At 36.1% G+C, this 22960-nt stretch overlaps 1 protein-coding gene across 2 annotated transcripts in view; it reads right to left on the bottom strand.

Annotated features, from left to right (window-relative positions):
• Nucleotides 1-22960, bottom strand: part of ADAM10 (ADAM metallopeptidase domain 10) — a 157973-nt gene that overhangs the window by 60285 nt on the left and 74728 nt on the right. For both annotated transcript variants that reach the window (XM_053889028.1, XM_019441965.2), the window contains exons 3-4: nucleotides 15556-15674; nucleotides 13160-13318 (exon numbers count right to left, since the gene is read on the bottom strand). In XM_053889028.1, coding sequence (XP_053745003.1) covers nucleotides 13160-13318; nucleotides 15556-15674 — 278 coding nt within the window. The remainder of the gene's footprint in view (nucleotides 1-13159; nucleotides 13319-15555; nucleotides 15675-22960) is intronic.

Raw genomic sequence — 22960 nt, 5'->3', positions numbered from 1 at the left:
TAAATATATATTTACCATCTGATGAAATTCTTATAGTTGAATTAAACATCTCCCAAAACATACACAAAAAAGAGCTATTTTGACCTCTGAAACTAATACAACTGTGCATGTTAACTGTATTTTCTTTAAAATTAAAAACTTAAAAAAAAAGAACTACTTTAAACTATAGTTCTATCATATTTCTTAAAACCATCTTAAGAAGTGCCAAATCCAAACTATCTCTCACACAGACATGAGCACAGACACATGAGCATGGAACACTGATGACCCCACTCCCAAATAAAAAACTATTTAACTTAGCCTTTCAAAAAACAAACCCTGTGATTAAATCATTACAATCAATTTTCAAGTGAACTTTCCCTAAATATCCTTGGTCTCCCCATCCCGCATGCCACGCAACTACTAGAAGGAAAGGAAAGGAAAAGAAAGGGAAAGGGAAAGGGAAATGGAAAGGGAAAGGGTAAAGGAAACGAAAAAGGAAAAAGTAAAAGAAAAGAAAAGAAATAAGAAAGGAAAAAAGATGGGAGGGGAGGAGAAGGGACAGGAGGAGAGGACAGGAGGCAAGGGAAGGAAAGGGGAGGAGAGGGAAGAAAGAAAATGAAGGGAAAGGAAAGAAAGAGGAAAGGGAAAAATGAAAGAAAGAAAATGGGGGCAGAGGGACTAATGTGTTTACTAAAATATATAAACTTCCCAAAAACCCTTCGTATCAGTATGTCACTTAACCAATAAAAAAGTTTTTAACTATTCAAAATTTTTACTTGAAAAACAATTTTTTCTGGCATCTGGTTGAGCGTCCAACTTCAGCTCAGGTTATGACCTCAGGTTCTAGGATTCAAGCCCCACATTGGTTTCATTGCTGTTAGCACAGAGCCTGCTTCAGATCCTCTGTCTCCCCACCTCTGCCCCTCCCCAGCTCAAGCTCTTTCTCTCAGAAAATAAATAAACATTAAAAAAAATAATAAACAATTTTACTCTTGGCTTAGTTTGGCAGCCATTGACCAACAGGTCCTCATTATCCTGTGTTCAAAGGCAGACTGAATTCTCCACCTCCGTTCCAAGTTAGGTAGGACATATAACCAAGTTCAAGTTGAAGGAATGTGAGCAGTAGGGAAGTGCACTAGCCAGGATCCTCCATGCTCTTTTCACCTGAATGTCTCCTGGGAGATAACCTGGGAACAGCATGAAATATAGTACCCCAGATTCTTGGGGCGCCTGGGTGGCTCAGTGGGTTAAGCATCCAACTTCCGCTCAGGTCACGGTTTGTGAGTTCGAGCCCTGCATCTGGGTGACAGCTCAGAGCCTGGAGTCTGCTTCGGATTCTGTGTCTCCCTTTCTCTCTGCCTCCTTCCCTTCTCATTTACCCTCTCTTCTCTCTCTCAAAAATAAACATTTTTTTTTAAAAAGTATCCCAGATTCCTGAATTACTTATTGAAGAAAAGCTGCCTAATAAGGAATACTCACATTACATTGTCACTGTTTAATGAATTTTTAGTGCATTTTGTCACTGAATATGGGAGCTATTTGGTACTGCAGTTAGCAATGCCTTAATACATGGTGAAAACGTTTGTCAAGGAGAACAGAACAATTCATTTATACCTGCTTTCCAATGGCATTTAGCAATTTTTTCCAATCACCAACAGTACCAAAATAATCTTAGACTAGGATATCAGAAATTCTTTAGCAGTGTTAGTATTTATTGTCATTTTCTGAATGTTTTCATTTATAACTACTTTTCACTTATCTCCAGTCAGAACTCTTGCCAAAAAATCATCATATAGTTAAGTTGAAGACTGATACAGTACAGTAATAATTCTATCTTTTAACTAAAGATAAATCTCATAAACCCTATACTACCCAGATAAAATATTTTACATGCTTAGGGAAATGTACTATTATCACTGTTCAAAGAATTTTTCAAAATTTACTCAATGCAAGATTTTCAGTTTTAGAAAGCAAAAGAGCTGTGAAGCTTGTTAGCAATGTGGTTATAAGTCCACCACATAATACATATGTCAAAATAACATTTTTGTTATATATAATTTATATATATTATATATAATTTAGTTCAACTAAAATACTTCAAGATATAAATCATTTGATTAGCTTGATACTATTCACACTTGAGAAATAACAAAAATAATCTGATCATGATAGGAATTGGGATTTACCTCCATTCAAAACACACTAACAAATATATTTTTAATCTGTTTCTACACAGGCAAAAAAGAGCTACTACAAAGTATTTCTGGAAAAGAGAATTTAAACTTCCAAACATTTGAACCAGTAAATGTGCATGGCATTTAATGTATTATCTTACTGAATTCAGATACAAAACAAAAATGTCCCTGTTTTAAAGTGTAACATCATTTTCTTTAATACAATAAGGGAAGCCAAAGAAGAATATACACGTCTGATTTATATAAACCCAGCAGTCCCTATTATATAGTAACCCAATAAAATATAAATACTTTCCAGATATTAATAATACTAGACACATTGACACTCTTGTCATCAATACATTGCCAGTGATGCTCGGCATTTGAGCATTAAGATTAAGGTAAACAAGGGTGCCTGGGTGGTTCAGTTGATTAAGCGTCCAAGTTCAGCTCAGGTCATGATCTCACGGTTTGTGAGTTCAAGCCCCGTGTAGGGCTCTGTGCTGACAGTTCAGAGCCTGGAGCCTGCTTCGGATTCTGTGTCTCCCTCTCTCTCTGCCCCTGCCCGGCTCACACTCCATCTCTCTCTCTCAAAAATAAATAAGCATTAAAAAAAAATTTTTTTAAAGGTTAAGGTAAGCAAACAAGTACTGCCTAAAGGGTATCTCATCTATTTGATAAAATACATAAAGCTAATATATTTACAGACATAAATAAACATACATAGGTGTACACACACATACATATTTGTGACACTATACATGTAGCTGATGTTAGGGTAGATTTCTTTCTACCATTCCTCCACAGTCAGAAGTCAAACACATATTGGGGCGCCTGGGTGACTCAGTCAGTTAAGTGTCCAACTTCAGCTCACATCATGATCTCGTGGTTCTTGAGTTCAAGCCCCGTATCAGGCTCTGTGCTGACAGCTCAGAGCCTGGAGCCTGCTTTGGATCCTGTGTCTCCCCTCTCTCTGCCCCTCCCCTACTCACACTCTGTCTCTCTCTCAAAAATAAAATAAATATTAAAAAAATATATATTTTAAAGAAGTCAAACAAATACTAGTATAATAGCACACCATCTATAGGCTAACATCAGCAGCAGTTGAAAGGAAGCCAGTAGAAACTTAAGAACACAACCATCACCCCCCAGGGTGAAAGGACGGCCTATAGGAAGATCACTCAGCCTCATCCCACCTCCAATAAGTTGTACGGCTGGAATCAAGAGACTACCTATGTTTAAGAAAATCACCTCCTCTGGTCCACCACCTGGGAGAGTCAAGAAACTCCTGCAGCACTGTCCAACTCCATCAGGCAGGCTCCAGCAAGAATCAAGGGGGGACCCAAAAACTCTTCCTGTTTTAGGGAAGACATTCCCCTGCCCCTCATGTCTCTGAACACTCACAACTATCTACCACCTTCTGCCTTGGGACCCTCAAGGACTATTGTCATTGTAACCCAGCTTTTATATTCATGAGACTATACCACCAACTACTCTAACTCATTATAGGTATTTGCTGCCCCCCAGATCACTACTTCCCTTTATTTCCTTATTTTTAGCTCTTAACTCACTGTCACTCTCTAACATCATCCCAACATAATTCTTAGTGATTCCAACATTAATGTTGATGATCCTTCCAGTACACTTACCTTTTCTCCAATGATCTTCTCCTACCTGAAGTTCTCACTTACATAATAATTCTTTTGAACCTGTCATTACTAATAAGTGAAACCCATTTACAATCTCAACTTGCACATCCTACTTTCTTTCCATGGCTGTCTTTTCACAACACTCCCTCCAACAATCTTGCAACACCACTAAGAACTTTCCATTTACCAATGTTACCACCTTGCTCACTATCTATGAATATTCTTTCTTCTGTTTATTCAGCTTAAATCCAATAGTCGAGTATTATCATAATTACTTCACTGCATTGGCTTAAAACTTCCTTTCCCTTCCCAATCCCAACTCTCAACCAAATCCTGTTTAAAATGAACTTTCTACCTACAGCCCTGCAAATGAATAGGCCTAAAAAAAACTGGTAACTATGACTATTCTCACTCAAAAATCATAATCTGTAACTCCTAGCAGCTCCTTTGTGCTACCTGGCATGGATACTTTATTTCCAGAGTCCATTCTCAATCTTATTTACCCAGTTAACTGTAGGCACTCACTGCTTTACCACATGAACAGCAGCAATAAAACTGATTGTGCCAGCTGAAACTATGCAAACTATGATCTTAATATCAATGGGGAAAATTATAATTGTTCCCAGGCTTTAAAATATTTAAATACTAAGGGGCGCCTGGGTGGCGCAGTCGGTTAACCATCCGACTTCAGCCAGGTCACGATCTCGCGGTCCGTGAGTTCGAGCCCCGCGTCAGGCTCTGGGCTGATGGCTCGGAGCCTGGAGCCTGTTTCCGATTCTGTGTCTCCCTCTCTCTCTGCCCCTCCCCCGTTCATGCTCTGTCTCTCTCTGTCCGAAAAATAAATAAAAAACCGTTGGAAAAAAAAAATTTTTAAAAAATAAATAAATAAATAAAATATTTAAATACTAAAATACTAATACCTTTTTACTAAATATAGTAAAACTCTCAATACTAAAACTCCTATTATTTAAAAATCTATAGGACAATGAAAATAATAAAACTATTATTTAGTACACCATACTTTAAAACATTAGAAACATGAAGAATTAGATCTAAAGAAAAATATAGTGTTTTATTTCTTTATAAATTGTATTTTACATATCATCAACTAGAGATACACCTTTTTGAAAGTTGGATATTTAGGGTAAAAAATATATTTCCAAAGCAACAAAACAATATTTACATATGCTTCAAATCCTGTCAGCACAAAACTGCCCCAACAGAAAAAAAAAAAAAGGAATCAAGTGTAGAATTTTCCCTACATACTTTCAAAACTTCTAAAAGACCCTATTTTCCCTGGTCACCACATTAACTATGAAAATGGACAATGACATTTTCCCTCTAAAATTACTGACAATATAATTCCCATTTCTAGAAAAAGCCTTTGTTCAACTAATGAATAAGCCCTCATTGTGATGTTAAATCATAGGATGCACTGTAGTTCCCCTGAAAAGGCCAAACAGCATATTCTTTCACAAAGAATGAATCATTGGTGTAGAATATTCAGCCTATTTAAAACAAAGATCAGCTTTAAATCTATTGCCTTTCTTCCAGTTCTTTTGCATGCCAAACTCTTGCTTTTGTTTTGCTGTAGGAGGGACAAATATAAATAATACATATATTGTGATACTACCTCAAGCAGGAAACAGTTCCAGTTAACTCTCAATCATCCACTCCAGGAAGAGGGAAATATTTACTGTTCAGATTCTCTGTCCAACAGAACTGGTACATAAAACACCCACTGCTTACTGCATCCTAACTAGAGTAGACCTTGCATCCTCACTATTCCCAGTAAGGCTTCCCCACCTCACTGTGACTGACAGGTTAGAATTTTGACTGCAGGGATGCCTCAGTCGGTTAGGCCTCAGACACTTGGTTTCAGCTCAGGTCATGATCATAGTTAGTGAGATCAAGTCCCGCATGATCGCTGATAGCACGGAGTCTGCTTGGGATTCTCTCTGTCCCTCTCGCTGTCCCTCCCCTGCACATGTGCTGGTGTGTGAGGACATGCATTCTCTCTCTCTCTCTCTCTCAAAATAAATAAACTTTAAAAGAAAAAAAAAAAGAAATGTGACTGCAAAACCAAGGTCTTGCCTATGAGATGACTCTAACAGTCAAAACATTTGGTGTAATCTCTCCATTAACATGCTATAAATTACCAAATCCAATGAAATAATCTAATTTTTATTGTATTAATTGAGTTTAAAACAGACGGACTCCACAGACAGACAATGAACAAAAAGCTGTTTTGTTAATATCTGGAGGGTAGGTGGGTAGGGTTCTTGCCCACAAAAATGCCATTTATTCCTAAAGTTGCCAAAAACCAACAAGGATTCACTGATGGAGAGTAAAAAGGGAAAGTAGGCCATTATTTTATTATTTAATTTTTATTTTATTTTATTTTATTTTATTTTATTTTACTTTACTTTACTTTACTTTACTTTACTTTACTTTACTTTATTTTATTTTATTTTATTTTATTTTATTTTATTTTATTTTATTTTATTTTAGAACAGAGGAGTTTGGAGGAATAAAGGAATAGCTAGGACACACCCCAAATGTCCTTTCTTCTAACTCCAGGGGATAGGAGTCCCTTTCTCCCAAACACCCTGTCCCCATTCTCCACATCCAGTTTCTATTTGGGGACGGTGGGGACAGCATGGGAAGAAAGGCATAGTATGACTGTACCTGGGAAGGAGAGGAAGCTGAAGATGGTCCCCTTTTCCACATATACTCACAATACTCATCTCCCAGGAAACAGAGATGGGAAGCTGAGACAAGCATGTCCTTCCCCATCCCTGGTTTTTAAGAAGAAAGGGTTAGTGTTGGGAGCCAAGCAGATCATGGGCATCAGGTCAGTAGGAGAATTGTTGCTCTATTATTCTGATCAATTATAAAGAGAATCACTAGACTCTAAGGTGCATTAGGATAAGACCCTCTGTGTCCACAGGATCTCAAACTATCTTATACAAATTAGGCACTCAAATAATGTTAATAAATAAATTAATCATGTGTCAACCACACTCAAATTTTTAAAATAACTAATCATTAAACCTGTAAAACTTACAACTGAAACATGTATTGAAAACCTGTAACATACTGAATCAACATGACCATTATTTCCATTTATTCAGTCTGGGATAGAGAAAATGGGTGAGTCCAGGCCAAAGAAGATGCCAGTTTCATTTCTTTTCTGAAGTCCCTGAGCTGTGGTAGCTAAAAACAAATATTATCAGCCAGAGTAATAGCTACCTTTCTCCTGTCTTCAGAGATTCTTTTCTCTAACAGCCAAAAGTCTACCCTATGTTCAAGGTTCAAGTCAAATGCCATCTCCCCTAAGAAGTATTCCTAAGGATCCCTAAGGCTCCCTCAGTGTGCACTACCCTCAGTACTCTGATGACATTTTGCTTAAGCATTTATCACATTCTGACGATATTACTGACTGGAAATTCCCCTGAAGGATTTTCTTTTGAAGTCTTAATCCTTCCTATACATTCACAAATCAATAAACATTTGTTGAATTTAATTTTTCAGTCAGCAGCTGGTTTCCATTCCTCTTCAAAGGTCATCCATTAACCAAAGACCTATAAACTGCTGACTCCAATAACCTCCTTTTGGCCTTCATTCCATCCGCAATAACTAGGAACTGTCTGCAACTTAAAACTGTTTCTACATGAAGGTGTGCTCTAAATCCCTAACTACTTTACAGATTCACATAAAATAGAACCTGTTCAAAATTAGGGCATGTATGCACATAAATTTCCTAATTGTGTGTCAGTGTTATTTTTCATTGCGTCAATTTCTTTACAAAACAAGTAATGAGGAAAAAAAAAAACTGTTACCAAACATCAGCAATACAAGAATAAATAGACACAGAGTATACATCCTCAAAGAACTTACAGTCTAGCTGGGATATTAGACATATATAAACAAGAATCCATTTAAATTCACCAAGTGTTAAGTGTTGCCGCAATTATCCACAGTTCATAAACAGTTAAATATCGGTTGAATTTAATTACTCATCCAGTCAACAGCTGTCTTCCTTCCATGCCTCTTCTCAGAGGTCAATCATATGGACCACTGACCTGTAAACTGCTGGATTCAAAACACAGCAACAACTCGCCGATACATAAATGGCAGTAAAGAGAGGACACCCAGAACTGACGGGCCAGAAAAGACTTCTAGAAATATTATTTCTGAACTGCGTTTCGAAGGATGAGTGTTGGTTTGGGGGAAAAAGAATCTATAAGATCAGTGTTTCTTCTGCTCTCTTGCTTCCACAAGGTTCATCTTAAGTTTCCAAAATGTCTCCTTTCTAGACCTCAGGTAACAGACCAAGGCATTTAAAAGTCCTTAGTATGTATTTCATCCTCCTGTCTTTTTTCAAATTTATCATACGTAAAATGATGTTTAATCAATCAGTAGTTGATGGGCTACTATCAAAAGCTTTAGAGTTTTTATTTTTAATAACCCAAAACTAGAAACAACCCAAATGTCCATTGACAGGTGAATGCATAAACATCCATACAATGAAATACTACTCATCAATAAAAAGTAATGCACTATTAATATACACAAAAACATAGATGAATCTCAAAAAAATTGTGCTAAATTAAAGAAGTCAGATTTTTTTTAAGAGTACATAATACAGGAGCACCTGGGTGGCCCAGTCAGGTAAGCATCTGACTCCTGATTTTGGCTCAGGTCATGATTTCGTGGTTCATGACTTCAAGCCCCATGTCAGGCTCTGTGCAGAGATCCTGCTGGAGATCCTCTCTCTCCCTCTCCCTCTGTCCCTCCCCCACTCATGAGCATATGCTTTCTCTCTCTCTCTCTCTCTCTCTCTCTCTCTCAAAAATAAATAAACTTAAAAAAAAAAGAGTACATAATATAAAATCACATTTACATAAAATTCTACAAAATGAAAACTAGCCTGCAAGTTTAGTGCCTGAGGAAAAAAGGGTTGAGAAGAGAAGGACTACACTGAGTAGGAGGAAGATTTTGGGGGGAAATGGATACATACACTATCTTGACTATGGTGATAGTTTCCCAGATGTACACAAATGCCAAAAAACTATCAAATAGTATACGTTACATATAAGCAGTTTTGAAGATAATGTATACCACAGCAGTGTTTAATAGTAAAAAGGGGGGAAGAATTTAAATGTCCACGTAGTTGATGGGTTGCTAAACAATACATTCACCAATGAAACAACAAAATATTACACAACCGTTCAAAAGAAAAATGTTAATGGCAGTGGACACACTTCTACTTCATTTACAGGCAAAAATGTAATTTTTATATAGTCATTTGATAATCAGCAAAATCAAAAATATTTCCAGCTCTACAGAAAAAGTAGTTAGATATCACCCAATTTTAGAAGAGATAAGGGATATTAAAGATCTGGTCTAATGCCCTCATTTTATACATAGAAACTGAGACCTATTTACTTGCATAAAAAAAGTAAGACCTTCCCATAAGGTCACAAAGCTATTCTAGTGCATCATCTTGATTTCCCTTCTACTCCATTCTCATACACATGGCATGCCTCAGTTCTCTGACACATTACCTCTTATGCTTTCTCCCTACCACGTCTGTCACTAACTTGTATGATCCTGACCAAATGAATTAAACCCTGAAACCGTTTTAACTAGTTGATCTACAAGGCCACCTTTAAATCCACATTCTAACACTCCCTAAGCTGCTGAAACCAAAAACAGCGACATCAATGAATTCTTACTGTAATGTCTGAATATAAATAGGCAAGAAAGCAAGACTGCTTATGCAGATTATCTAATTTACAAATTTACAAGCCATGAACAAAGGATTAAGTGGTACTCTGACCCTTGTCATAACTGTTCACAATTCTATGTACTAGAAGAAAGTGCTTTTTACCACTAAGTACAGAATTGAACAAGTGTGAATTTAAGATGATAAATACATGTGGTTATCACCACCACATCTGAGTATCAAAGCGACTGGAGAAGTTATTAAATATTTTCACTGAAAGCTGTGCCTATGTTCTTGTACCACCTCAGAAGCCATTCCCTAAGGTTCTCCAGAACAGCAATATCATTCTCCATGGTGGCTTCATAGATTTATGCCAAGAGGTGCAAAAACAGTATTAAAAGAAGAGTAACCAAATTCTCATCAGAATGCCTACCCAAAGTTGGTATACCCAAAGGTGGTATACCTCACAGGTCATTTGCTTCTGCTGAGAATAACACACACACACACACACACACACACACACACACACACACACACAGACACACGGACACTAAGTTCACTCAAGCATGTACACAGTGTTCTAAACAATCACACAGTAATTAAGTTGTGAAAATAAATTATTAGGACTTAAGAAAATTCTATGAAAATAATAACATACATTAAAGGAAAATCTTTCCCTTTTAATTAGTCATAAAGTAGAATATCCTTTGCTAAATATATTAAGGAGAGAATCTGGCTTATAACCACAAAAGTTGCAAATGTGTCATTTTAGAGAGGCTTACAGATTTCAGAAAAGCCCCAGAAATCCTTGGAGTAATGTTAGAATTGACAGTTTTTTCCCTTGAGTGAAGCAGAAAAGCACACGGTTAAGAATACAAGATCCATAATAAAGTGACATGTTTTCTAAGCCTTAAGTTTCTTCATATATAAAGTTGTGGAGAGGGGACTATGTGTGCCTATTATACTTGATAGTGTAATTATGAGGATTAAATGAAATAATGCAAGCAAAAAACTTTATACAGCACCAGACATACATTAAACAGTAATAACTGTTCTTACTACTATTATTAGTACTATAACCTTAATTATTCTACTCAGAAAGGTTAAAGACTCAATTAAAAGGGAAGGGCACCTGGGTGGCTCACTCTGTTAAGGGTCAGACTTCCGCTCAGGTCATGATCTCACAGTTTGTGGGTTCGAGCCCGTGTTGGGCTCTGTGCTGACAGCTCAGAGCCTCATTCAGATTCTGTGTCTCCCTCTCTCTCTCTCTCTCTCTCTCTGCCCCTCCCCTTTCATTTTCTGTTTCTCTCTCAAAAAATAAATACACATTAAAAAAAGAGAGCCAATTAAAAGTGAATGATCTGTCCTGTAGAAAAGGAGTAAGCTAACTACAGGCTGCTGCACAACTGAGTCCTTTGGTTTGGCATGCAAGCTAAGGAAAGCTTTTACATTTTTTTTTTTATTTTTTTTTAATTTTTTTTTTTCAACGTTTTTTTATTTATTTTTGGGACAGAGAGAGACAGAGCATGAACGGGGGAGGGGCAGAGAGAGAGAGGGAGACACAGAATCGGAAACAGGCTCCAGGCTCCGAGCCGTCAGCCCAGAGCCTGACGCGGGGCTCGAACTCACGGACCGCGAGATCGTGACCTGGCTGAAGTCGGACGCTCAACCGACTGCGCCACCCAGGCGCCCCAGCTTTTACATTTTTAAATGGTTGAAAACATTTGAACAAAATCACTCTTGACATTACTATTTGTAAGCTCTAATCCCACTATTGGTATATAATAAGAAGAATGTGAAAAGGCATGAACATATATTTTAATTGGATAAATAAAAAATAAGAGCTGAAACCAATGGTAAAGTTAAATGCCAAAAAGAATAGAAAACTCAGTCACGTCCAATTTCATTGATCCTACAAGCTAACTCATTATCTTTGGGGAAAAAGAAAGGTTGACATAAAGGAAGATATTTGGAAGTTACTGTAAGATGCAAAGGGGAAAAATGCAATTATAGGACAGGAAGAAATAAAAGTGCAAAAAAAGAGCAGAATATGCTTACCCTACATACAAACAGAAAAGAGGAGGGAAATGAGAGAGAAGATGCAATAACAGAAATCATAAAAGGCAGAACAAACACAGTATAGGGTGCTTATGGGGAAGTATAAATCAGCAAAGGATAACGTTTGATTATAATACAATTAAACACATGAGTTCAAAATCTGTCCATTACTCTCTTCCTCTCCCTCCTTTCCCAAAAGGTCTTGTTTGATTTTGAGAACACATTATAAGGAAAATGTTTCAAGATTTCATTAAGTATCTATAAATAATCTGCTCCAGAGATTAAATAGTATTTGGTATGTTTAAGGAGCAAAAGAAACAGAAACCACAGCTGAAGAATTTATATACCCTGATAGAAAAGGGAACCTGCAATAAGATTAAATTACTAAAAAATTACAAAGTAACACGCAAATCAAGTATATCGTAATTCTGTTGGAAGAAAGGAAGGCAGAGGAATTCATATTCCAACATGTGAAGAGGACTGTAGCTTAGAGCTTGAGAAGCGTCTGAAATACCAGGAGGGAGAACTGGAAAAAGAATCAAAGAGGGATGAATAAAAATATAGCCAAGCAGCATTAATGAATTTGTGAGTTAGCAAGTAGCTAAAGTCATAAATGCATCCCATCTAGAATAATTATGCTATTTTCTGTAACAATCCAGCATCGGCGATAACAAGCAGCTGGAGAGACTGAAAAAGTATGGAAACTGTCAGAGCTGATAGAGCAGAAAGTCAAGATGGTTAGGCTTTCCAATACATTATTAGGAGTGAGAATGAAATTATTGATAATAAATTTCTGGCTGTAGAATGGAAAATGAAGCCAGAAGGAAGGTACCAAGTTAGGAAAATAGGAAAAAATTAAGAGGCTAGTCTAATTATAGTCAAAAATAAAATATAAGTATTCAAGAGGCATTATAAATTACAGGAATGTATTTCTGCATTATTTCATGAAAGCATTCTTGTAATTAGATGACCATGAATATATGGACAATGGTAAAATTAAAAGGAGAAGTCTAAGTACATTTTCTACTCTGAAAATGTAAAACAAGGACTCTCCTGACAAATTACCATCATATAAAGACCATGGTAGAGGACAAAATCTAACATGATAAACCTTCAGTCTTACCAAGCTAAAGTGAAATCATTATTTCAAGATTCCAAAAAGAAATATTCAAAGGATTTAGATATTACCAAATACCTAAAATATTCCTTAAACACTATACAAATATCCACTTTGAAATTTACATAAGAAGATAATGATACTTCAGTAGGCCACACACACAAAGGCATTACAGCATTAAATGACCGGCTGATATCAGAATATAGAATTTCCAGTTCAATCAGTGTTGTTGACTCATAGTTCATATAGAATTGGTTGTATCATATCAACAAAGTAGGAACGGCACGGACTGAGAAGGAAATCACCTCTTTATAATAGATCTATTTTTCATTAAGTTGAGACTTTGGCTGTGAAACTATTTTCACCTCAGACTTTGTATGTCTCACATACGTTTAACTATTTATATGCCTCTTTGCGAAAGGCTACTTGATAAAATTTAAGTACTTACTAATATCATCTTCATGATAAATGACAGAATGAAAAGGTAGAGTTCGGTCTTTAATATATCTCTCTGCTGGCTCAACATAAAATGTGCCACCACGAGTCTGGATGAATCCTTCAAATCTTCCATCAATAACAGACCCATGGCTAAAACTTCCTTCTTCACCTATTAATGAAAGGAACAAACTCTTGAAAAGTTAATTTGCACGTAAATGTTAAATTCATTCTCCTTTAAAAAGCCATTCTTATATATTTTAAAAATGTGATACAAATTTATTGGGGAAACTAATTTTCACATAAAATATATCAAGCTGAAACTGAGATGTGAACAGCAACTAGTACTTAGTTAAAATCTAAACAGTTTAACTAGACAACAACAATCAGAAATAGAACATCTATCTCTCCTTGGCAATCATATTCCCAGCACCTAAGCATAGTGCCTGGCAAGCATTCAACACTCACTCAATAAATAATTGTTACATTAACTCAAACTCAGAAAGAGGCAAGCAGATCCACTGACACAATATGTACTTTCAAAATAAAGATATTAAATAATCTTTTGGGTTTTTGCTCTAATTACATAAGCAAAAAGTTCTTTTCCCACCTGATATAATCTGCATGAGACTTTTGGCATCCTTTTTTTATAAATACATTTTTTAAATAAGAAAGTCTCAAATATTTCAGAAGTAGTTTGAACAAAAAGTAATCCAATAATACTTTTTAAGATACTAGATTTGTAATACTGTCCCATCAATTACACTTCTCTAGTGAAAGAAAATATGGGATAAAAAAAAAGGTATTCTGAGATATTCACAAAGAAAAGCTGAGCACCAACCGTCACATGACAAAAAGAAGTGGAAGTAGGAAGATGGTGCTTAAAAGTTAAATTTACCTGTTAAAATTTTCTCACTAAAATAAGTATCAGGCTTTCCACAATTTCTAAACTGTAGATTAACATTAATTAACTGACTGTGAATTAACTAAGGACTAAAGCTAAGAACCCAAGACACTGGTATTTTAAATGACATGATTTCTACCTGCAAACTTATTTATTAGTCTTGTACTTTTCTTAGCCATCGCCTGGCAAAGAATTGCAGACACTAAGTTATCTTCTCAGAAAGATAAATAGGGAATAGTAGAAAACTATAGTTTGTGGGGCGCCTGGGTGGCGCAGTCGGTTAAGCGTCCGACTTCAGCCAGGTCACGATCTCGCGGTCCGTGAGTTCGAGCCCCGCGTCAGGCTCTGGGCTGATGGCTCGGAGCCTGGAGCTTGCTTCCGATTCTGTGTCTCCCTCTCTCTCTGCCCCTCCCCCGTTCATGCTCTGTCTCTCTCTGTCCCAAAAATAAATAAAAAACGTTGAAAAAAAAAAAAAAAAAAAAAAGAAAACTATAGTTTGAAACTGAAAGTCTAGACTGACAGAAAAACACTTTCCTTTGTTTACAAAATTACAAGAGTACAAAAAACTTTCATTAACCAAGTTTCATCTACAAGTGAGAATTTGTAAGTATAGAAATGCCTCATTTGTGTGGCATAATAAAAAAAATTAGAAATAGTTTTAAAAACTTAATTTTTCATAATGTTATGATTTTGAGCAGAAATCCATTACATAGAAATGAAATTTAACTTTCAGTCAACTTTGTCTTAATAACAGAGAGTCATCTTATTTATCAATATACAATTATAATACTACTTTGATCCTCTCTAATCTCTCCAGAAGACTTTGACTGTTTTTCCCACACTACTAAACTGTCAAATGTAACTTTCTCTTGGGTGAAGTGTGCTCCCCATCCCTTTTTACAGTACCTTTTTAATCAGCTGTAGTAAGAGAAATTTGCTAGAACTGTAAACACAGCAAACAAATTCTGAGAAAGGAAGGCCCTGAATGGATTTTCCTATGCATAACTTTGTCACATTATTTTTGGCTGTTAAGATGATCTTTACAGTTTTCCTTTAGATTTTTCCTCTTTTCTTATAAAACAGATCCAATTTCTTGCTTGAAAGATTAGAAAATTATAAAAGCCATTAAAAAATTTTTTCAAACTAACAAGTTTGTAGGTACTGAGAATCAAAACATCATACCTTTCAGAAACGGGGCACTATATAATTCAATATTAAAAATACATGAAAAGATAGATCCAAGGGTTACTTCATTCTTCAAAGACCATTACATTATCCTTCATGATATACTTAAATCTACAAATCTCCTCAGGATCTCTCTCCCAACTTTCTGTTTTTTGTTTTTTAAATATAATTTATCAGCAAATTGGCTAACATACAGTGTGTAAAGTGTGCTCTTGGTTTTTTATCCCACCTTTCTGAAATATATGTCTATACCTCAAAATACATGTGTTTCCTTGTGTAGAAAAAACGAAAGAAAAGAATTCTTCTAAGGTTCAACTTACCATAAATATGTCCAGTGTAAATATGAGAGGTATCATAATCAAGTACTTTATTTGATGTTTCTACTTTAAATTCACTACTGAAAAGGGATGTATCCCTCTTCATCCGTAGGTTGAAATGTCTGCAAAACAGAGAAGAAACGGGAAAAAATGAAATTAAAAGGACCCAAATTTTAAACAATTTTTTGGTTAAATTTTTGGTCTGCAAAATATAAACTGTTTCACACAATCTGTCTACTTGGGAAATATACTGTCCAAGATTTCTCTTATAAAAATTTCGCTCTAAAATTCAATCTAGTTGTTATGACACAAATCTAAATTATATTCAATTAAACAGTAACTGTCTAGGATATATTAAAGAATGAACGTGTCTATAGGCTGATTCCTACGTGGTAAAAACAAGTTCATTCCAACAGCAACTAAGTTGCTTGGACATAAAAACACGTTTCTAGACCCAATTACTATTATTCACCGCTACCTGCCTTCTCTCTTTAGTCATTCTTCAATGTTGCCATTTCCCCCTACTCTTCACAACTCAAATAATACATTAAAAACTGGCACCTACATTAATGACTTCTCAGAAAAGCAAGTATGCATGCTCTTTCTCTTACACACACACACACACACACGCACGCACATACAAAAGCACAGCTTTCAACTCATATTTTTTCCTTGGGACTTTTAATTCTTCTGTCATTAGATCTTCCTCCGTTCAATTTGAGAAGCCCAAAAGACCATGATATTAGCTGAAATCATACTCAATTGTCCTCTACAGACTAACAAGAAAGACCAAAATATTGAGGTGAAAATAATCTAGGGTTGAATCAAACTTGAAATCAAATCTTATGTCTAAAATCTACTAGCCAAGGATTGCAGTCTGTCAAATGAAGATAATACATTCTATCTTGTAAAACTTTTTAAAGGGCTACACAGTACCTGGCACATAGGAGATGTATAATAAATGGCAACTAATTAGCTATCATTACTAAACTCTTAAAAGTATATCAAGTCTCTTTTATAACTGTCATAAAAGTCTGCACATAGCACAATTTCTACTCAATGAATCTGAACTAAAGTGTTCAATTAGCAAGTGCCAAATGTTAGTAGGATATGGATTAACTAGAACTCTCCCACATGGCTGGTAGAAGTACAAAATGGTGAAATCACTTTGGAAAACTGGCACTTTTTTTTAAGTTAAACATATGAAAACCCTCTGACCCACAATTATATCCCAAGAGAAATGAAAGCACAAGTCCATAAAAACAAATTGGACACAAATGCCCATAGCAGTTTTGTAATAGACCAAAACTGGAAATAACCCAAATGTCTATCAACAAGTAAAGAGATAAAGACTGTGACTTATTCATACAATGGCAAACTACTCAGCAATAAAAAATATCAAACTACTAAAAAATACACACTTTTGTGAAGACATAAAAGAACATATATAGTATAAGTCCATATATATGTAATCTAGAATAGGCAAAAAGCTATCTATACAGAAAGTGGACTGGTGGTTGCCTGGGGTAGAGAGACACTAAGGGTAAAGGCAGATGAAGGAACTTTTTGCTATGATGAACAGGTTCTATATCTTAATTTGAATGGCAGTTACACAAGTATATAAATTTGTCAAAATCTAACTCACACTACACACATGAAATGAGTACTGTTGACCTTTGAACAACATGGGTTTGAAGTGCCTGGGTCCACTTATACATAGAATTTTTTCCATAAATACAGTACTGTACTGCTTTCTTAATAACATTTTTTCTCTAGCTTACTTTAAGAATACAGAATGTAATACATATGACATACAAAATATGTGTTCATCAACAGTGTATATAATCAGTAAGGCTTCCAGTCAACAAGAGGCTATCAGTAGTTAAGTATTGGGGGAGTCAAAGGTGTACATGGGTTTTTGACTGCGTCGGAAGGTTGGTGTCCCAACCCCCACACTGTTCAAGGGCCAACTGTGTATTTTATTTTATGTAAATTATACTTCATGCTCACTTTGGCAGCACATATACTTTAAAAAAATGTAAATTATACTTTAATAAAATTTATCGTAAAGAAAAAACTCACTTTTCAAGTAAATATGGTCAACACAGTATACTTATTAGCTTCAGAAAGTGTCCCTTTTTCAACTTTATATTTTCTTTAATTTCATGTCAACTGTGGCACTCTTTTATTTTGAGGCTGTACTCATTTTTTTACTTGCCTAAAACTCTCACGAAACCACTCCTAAAACTTCTCAGGTGTTGTTTCAAGGACTCTAGACTAGGAAAAGCATCGTTAGAACCTTAAGCTTTCAATCTCCTGCCCCAAATAATCAACAAAGCCAAACATATCTTCCAAATGGAAACTCTACAAAGTTAAAAATAGACTATTGTGAATAAACAGGAATCTTGCCTGAATTCTTGCTGCACATCGTCTTTTCATAAGATTATTTTTGCTAACTGACAGGAAATTCTTGAATGTATATGCAGGTGTAAATATATACATTATTTTTAAAGGATCACAGTATTCTGAAAAACCATTAACTTATCATTATATATATTTTTAATTCACTGTACAAGTACTATCTGAAAACGAGCACTTTTGTTAAAGAGACTAAAACACTAAATGTCCAATGGCTTAATATATTTATCATTCAGTATTTATTATTCAGCAAAACTGTTATGCCCTAAAACTGTTATAAACAGAGCATATTCTATATGCAAAAAAGGGAAGATATAAGCTTCAGAAAGACATTTAAGTTCAATATAAGAACAATCTATGCTACACTCCCTACCCCTAAAAAATAGTTCTACATCACTTAAAATGTCTAAGCACATAGCAAATATAGAGGGATGTTGTAATACAATTTAAGAACACTTAAAGCAGGTACCTTCCAACCCTGATACTGACAGCATAAGAAAATCATCTCACATGTACAAAATATTATTCTCTATATTGATTTAAATTGGACTAAATCGTATATAAAATCAGTTCTCAATTACCCATGCATAATCAGTCAGGTCATGATCTCGCAGTTCGTGAGATCGAGCCCCACATTAAGCTCTGTGCTGATACCACAGGAGCCTGCTTGGGATTCTGTCTCTCTCTCTCTCTCTGCCCCTTCCCCGTTCACATGTGCACATGTACACATACACACTCACTCTCTCTCTCTCCCCCGCCCAATAAATAAATAAATAAATAAATAAATAAATAAATAAATATTTTGAAAAATCAACCATGTATCAACAAAAGAGGAAACGGAATGACAGTGAGGCTGAAAGGCAGGCAAATGGTAGAAAGAAGCCAAATTGAGTTAAAGTTTGTCACAATCTATGAAACAGATTAACTATGAATGAATAATCAGAAGCTGGGCATAATTTATTCCATTAACTAAGCCATTGAATTCAAATTCCTTAATTTTAATTCTACCACCATCTGTTTAATATATATCTTTATGCTATTTTAATATTTCTATGAATTATAAATTCTTTGCCGACTCTGTATTAAACATAATACAAAATAATAATAATAAATACATTCTACTTTCCAGTTTCTCAATAAGCCCTGAATAAAAAACTATCTGAAAACTTGGCTTTTAGTTGTTTAAACTTTTGGCTCAAAGGCCAGAAAAAGTATAGTGAACACTGCCTTATAAAGTCATTATACTCTGGAAAAACAGTTTGATGATTCATCAGAAGTTCCTAGAATGACCCTAAAATGTTCCTAATATGTTCCTAATATGTTCCTAATGTTCCTAATATGACCCAGCAATTCTTCTTCAAGGTATACAGCCAAAAAACTTAAAATCGGGGACTCAAACAGATTCTTGTACACCAATGTTTATAGAACATTATTCACAATAGCAAAACATGGAAACAACCCAAATGTCCCCCAGCAGATGGATTAAAAAAGTGTATGTTTAAGTGGTATAAACACACAATGGATTATTCAGCCTTAAAAAGGAAAGAAGCTCTGATATATGCTACAACATGGATGAACCTTGAAAGCACTTTGCTACGTCAAACACAAAAGGACAAAGATGGCATGACTCCATTTATGGGAGGTACCTAGAAGAAGTAAATTCCTAGACATAGAAGGTAGAATAGAGGTTACCAAAGACTGATGAGAAGACAGAGAGGGGGAATTAGTTTGATGGGTATAGAGTTTCTGTTTGAAAAGATGAAAAAACTCTGAAAAGGGATAATGGTGGTAGGTGCACAACACTATGAATGTACTTAATGCCACTGAATTGCATACACTTAAAAATGGTTTTGTCAGGGCGCCTGGGTGGCTCAGTCGGTAAAGCGTCCGACTTCGCTCAGGTCATGATCTGGCGATTTGTGAGTTCGAGCCCCATGATGGGCTCTGTGCTGACGGCTCAGAGCCTGGAGCTTGCTTCAGATTCTGTGTCTCCCCCTCTCTCGGCCCCTCCCATGCTCATGCTCTGTCTCTGTCTCTCAATAATAAATAAATGTTAAAACTTTTTTTTAATGGTTTTGGGGCGCCTGGTGGCTCAGTCGATTAAGTGTCCGACTGCGACTCAGGTCATGATCTCATGGTTCGTGAGCTCGAGCCCCGCATCAGACTCTATGCTGACAGCCTGGAACCTGCCTCAGATTCTGTGTCTCCTTCTCTCTGCTTCTCGCCCCTCACACTCTGTGTGTGTCTCTCTCTCAAAAATAAATAAACATTAAAAAAAATTTATTTTTAAAAAATGGTTTTGTGGAGGGGTGCCTGGGTGGCTCAGTCGGTTAATCATCCAACTTTGACTCAGGTCATAATCTCGCAGTTCATGAGTTCAAGTCCGCAACAGGCTCTGTGCTGACAGCTCGGTACCTGGAGCCTGCTTCAGATTCTGTGTCTCCCTCTCTCTCTCTGCCCCTTCCCTGCTCAGTCTCTCTCTCTTAAAAAATAAACAAAAAAAAAAAAAAAAAAAAAAAAAGTCGAACTAACACATGCTGAGTGCTATAGTGGTTTTAATGTAATATTACCAGTCTCTGTGAACAAATCGTCTTTTAAAACCTGAACAGATCTGAACAAATAAGATAATAAAGAGACAAAAATATAGTATTATTTAACTTTCACTGAATATTATATTTTAATAGTAGCATAAGAAATTTTCTTTATTAATGCTTAAGCCACTTTTTTTTTTTTTTCAACTTTTTTTATTTATTTTTGGGACAGAGAGAGACAGAGCATGAACCGGGGAGGGGCAGAGAGAGAGGGAGACACAGAATCGGAAACAGGCTCCAGGCTCCGAGCCATCAGCCCAGAGCCTGACGCGGGGCTCGAACTCACGGACCGCGAGATCGTGACCTGGCTGAAGTCGGACGCTTAACCGACTGCGCCACCCAGGCGCCCCTATGCTTAAGCCACTTTTAAGACTAAGACTAAACTGTCCCCTTTTACTATGTTTCTTTCAGTAAGTTTAATTTTCTTATTATTATTATAGCACACTGTCATCAAAGATAAACTTTAAATTTAAAAACATGGGAAAAAAAAGGTAAACTTTAGATTTTCTTTGAGAGGGAAGATGCTCTGTATAAAGAACATTATCTGCACCTGCTTTAGATTTTCTTTGAGAGGGAAGATGCTCTGTATAAAGAACATTATCTGCACCTGGGATGTTCTTCTACCCTCAGATTGAACCACTATATTGATTCTACAGATCAACAGTATTTTGTCTCTCATCTTAATTATACTAGTTCCACCGGAATTCTTTCTTGGCTTTTCTCTTACAGTAAAAATGTAAAGAATGGAGTGAAATTACAGGAGGGCAAAATCAGTTAACAAATGACAGTAATTTAAAAAAACATAAACAGGTCCCAATTCTCTACCTTCAGTGCTTTGAAGATATAGCTATACCAAATGGTTTTCCTTTCTAGGCTTTAGAAAAGCACTCTATCTCTAAACCAAATAAATAGAGGTACCAGAACCACTTTAGGTGCAGAACAACAAAATAAATTTTGTTTAGGATACAATTCTATAAAAGTTTCTGGAAGGTCATGTACCTTCTACATCTGTGTATACAGAAATACCTTTCCTGTAGATTACAACAGTTACAACATTAAGAATACTGAGTAAATAGAAGCTACCTTTTTCCATATGATTGCTATTTTGACTAAAGAGAGTATGGCCTTGATTCTCAGAAGAAAATAACAATGGATAAAAGGTATATCCCTTGAACTGAAGTCATACGAGGACAAAAAGCCTCAAATAATGAAGTACCATAACAACATAGAGAAGAAACCTAAAAGCAAAAGCCTTGCTTAAAAGTGTGTCAGTGTAGGGGCACCTGGGTGGCTCAGTCAGTTAAGTGTCACACTCTTGGTGTTCAGCTCAGGTCATGATCTCATGGTTTGAGGGATTGAGTCCTGTGTTGGGCTCTGCACTGACAGCGTGGAGCCTGCTTGGGATTCTCTCTCCCCTCTCTAGCTCTTTCTGTCCCTCCCCTGCTCCCACTTTCTCTCTCTCAATAAATAAATAGACTTTTAAAAAATTAAAAAAAAAAAAAAAAAGTATGTTCGTGTAATCCAACAGTCCCAGGGACCAGGACTCTCATCATGAATAGAGGTCTATCATGTCTGAGTGAAACAGACCTATGGTAGACCTGGCTCAATGACTCCTAGAAATAAAACTATACTTCCTAATAAGACATACCTGATATCTCTGGTTGTATCTCTTTTTGTTGTTGTTGTTTATTTTTTTTATTTATTTTGAGAAGGAGGGAGAGCACACACATGCACAAAAGAGAGCATGTGCACTCAAGCGTGAGGGAGGGGTTAAAGAGAGAGGGAGAGAGAAGCCCAAGCAGGCTCCTCACTATCAGCCCAGAGCCTGATGTGAGGCTCAATCTCACAAATCATGAAATCATGACCTGAGCCAAAATCAAGAGTCAGACACTTAACTGACCGAGCCACCCATGTGCCCCATGATCTTTATCTCTTAACATTCACTTTATTCTTTTTTTTTTTTTTTAATGTTTATTGAGAGAGAGAGCAAGTGAACGCACAAGCAGGAAAAGGGCAGAGAGAGAGGGAGAGAGAGAATACCAAGCAGGCTCCATGCTGTCAGTGCAGAGCCTGACACAGGGCTCAATCTCACAAATCATGAGATCATGACCTGAGCCAAAATCAAGAGTCAGATGCTTAACCAACCAATTGAGACACTCAGGTGCCCCAACATTCACTTTATTCTTAATAAAGATCCTTGAAAGAGTCTCCATAAGTTCCCAATGTTAATATATCACTATGAGTCATATATCCAGTTTACTTCCACTAGTGCACTTTTTGAAATAGAGAAGTCCTTTTTTCAAATGATCTTTAAAATGCCAATATAAAAATCCTTTTTTCAGAAGTCCTTTACAAAGCATATATATATATAAAGGCATATATATTTATCATATATATAC

This window comes from Panthera pardus, unplaced genomic scaffold (assembly GCF_024362965.1).
Source record: "Panthera pardus isolate Hobbes unplaced genomic scaffold, ASM2436296v1 HiC_scaffold_24, whole genome shotgun sequence".
Lineage (NCBI taxonomy): Eukaryota > Metazoa > Chordata > Mammalia > Carnivora > Felidae > Panthera > Panthera pardus.
Note: the sequence above shows the minus strand (reverse complement) of the source record. Positions and strands in the feature narration are given on the sequence as shown.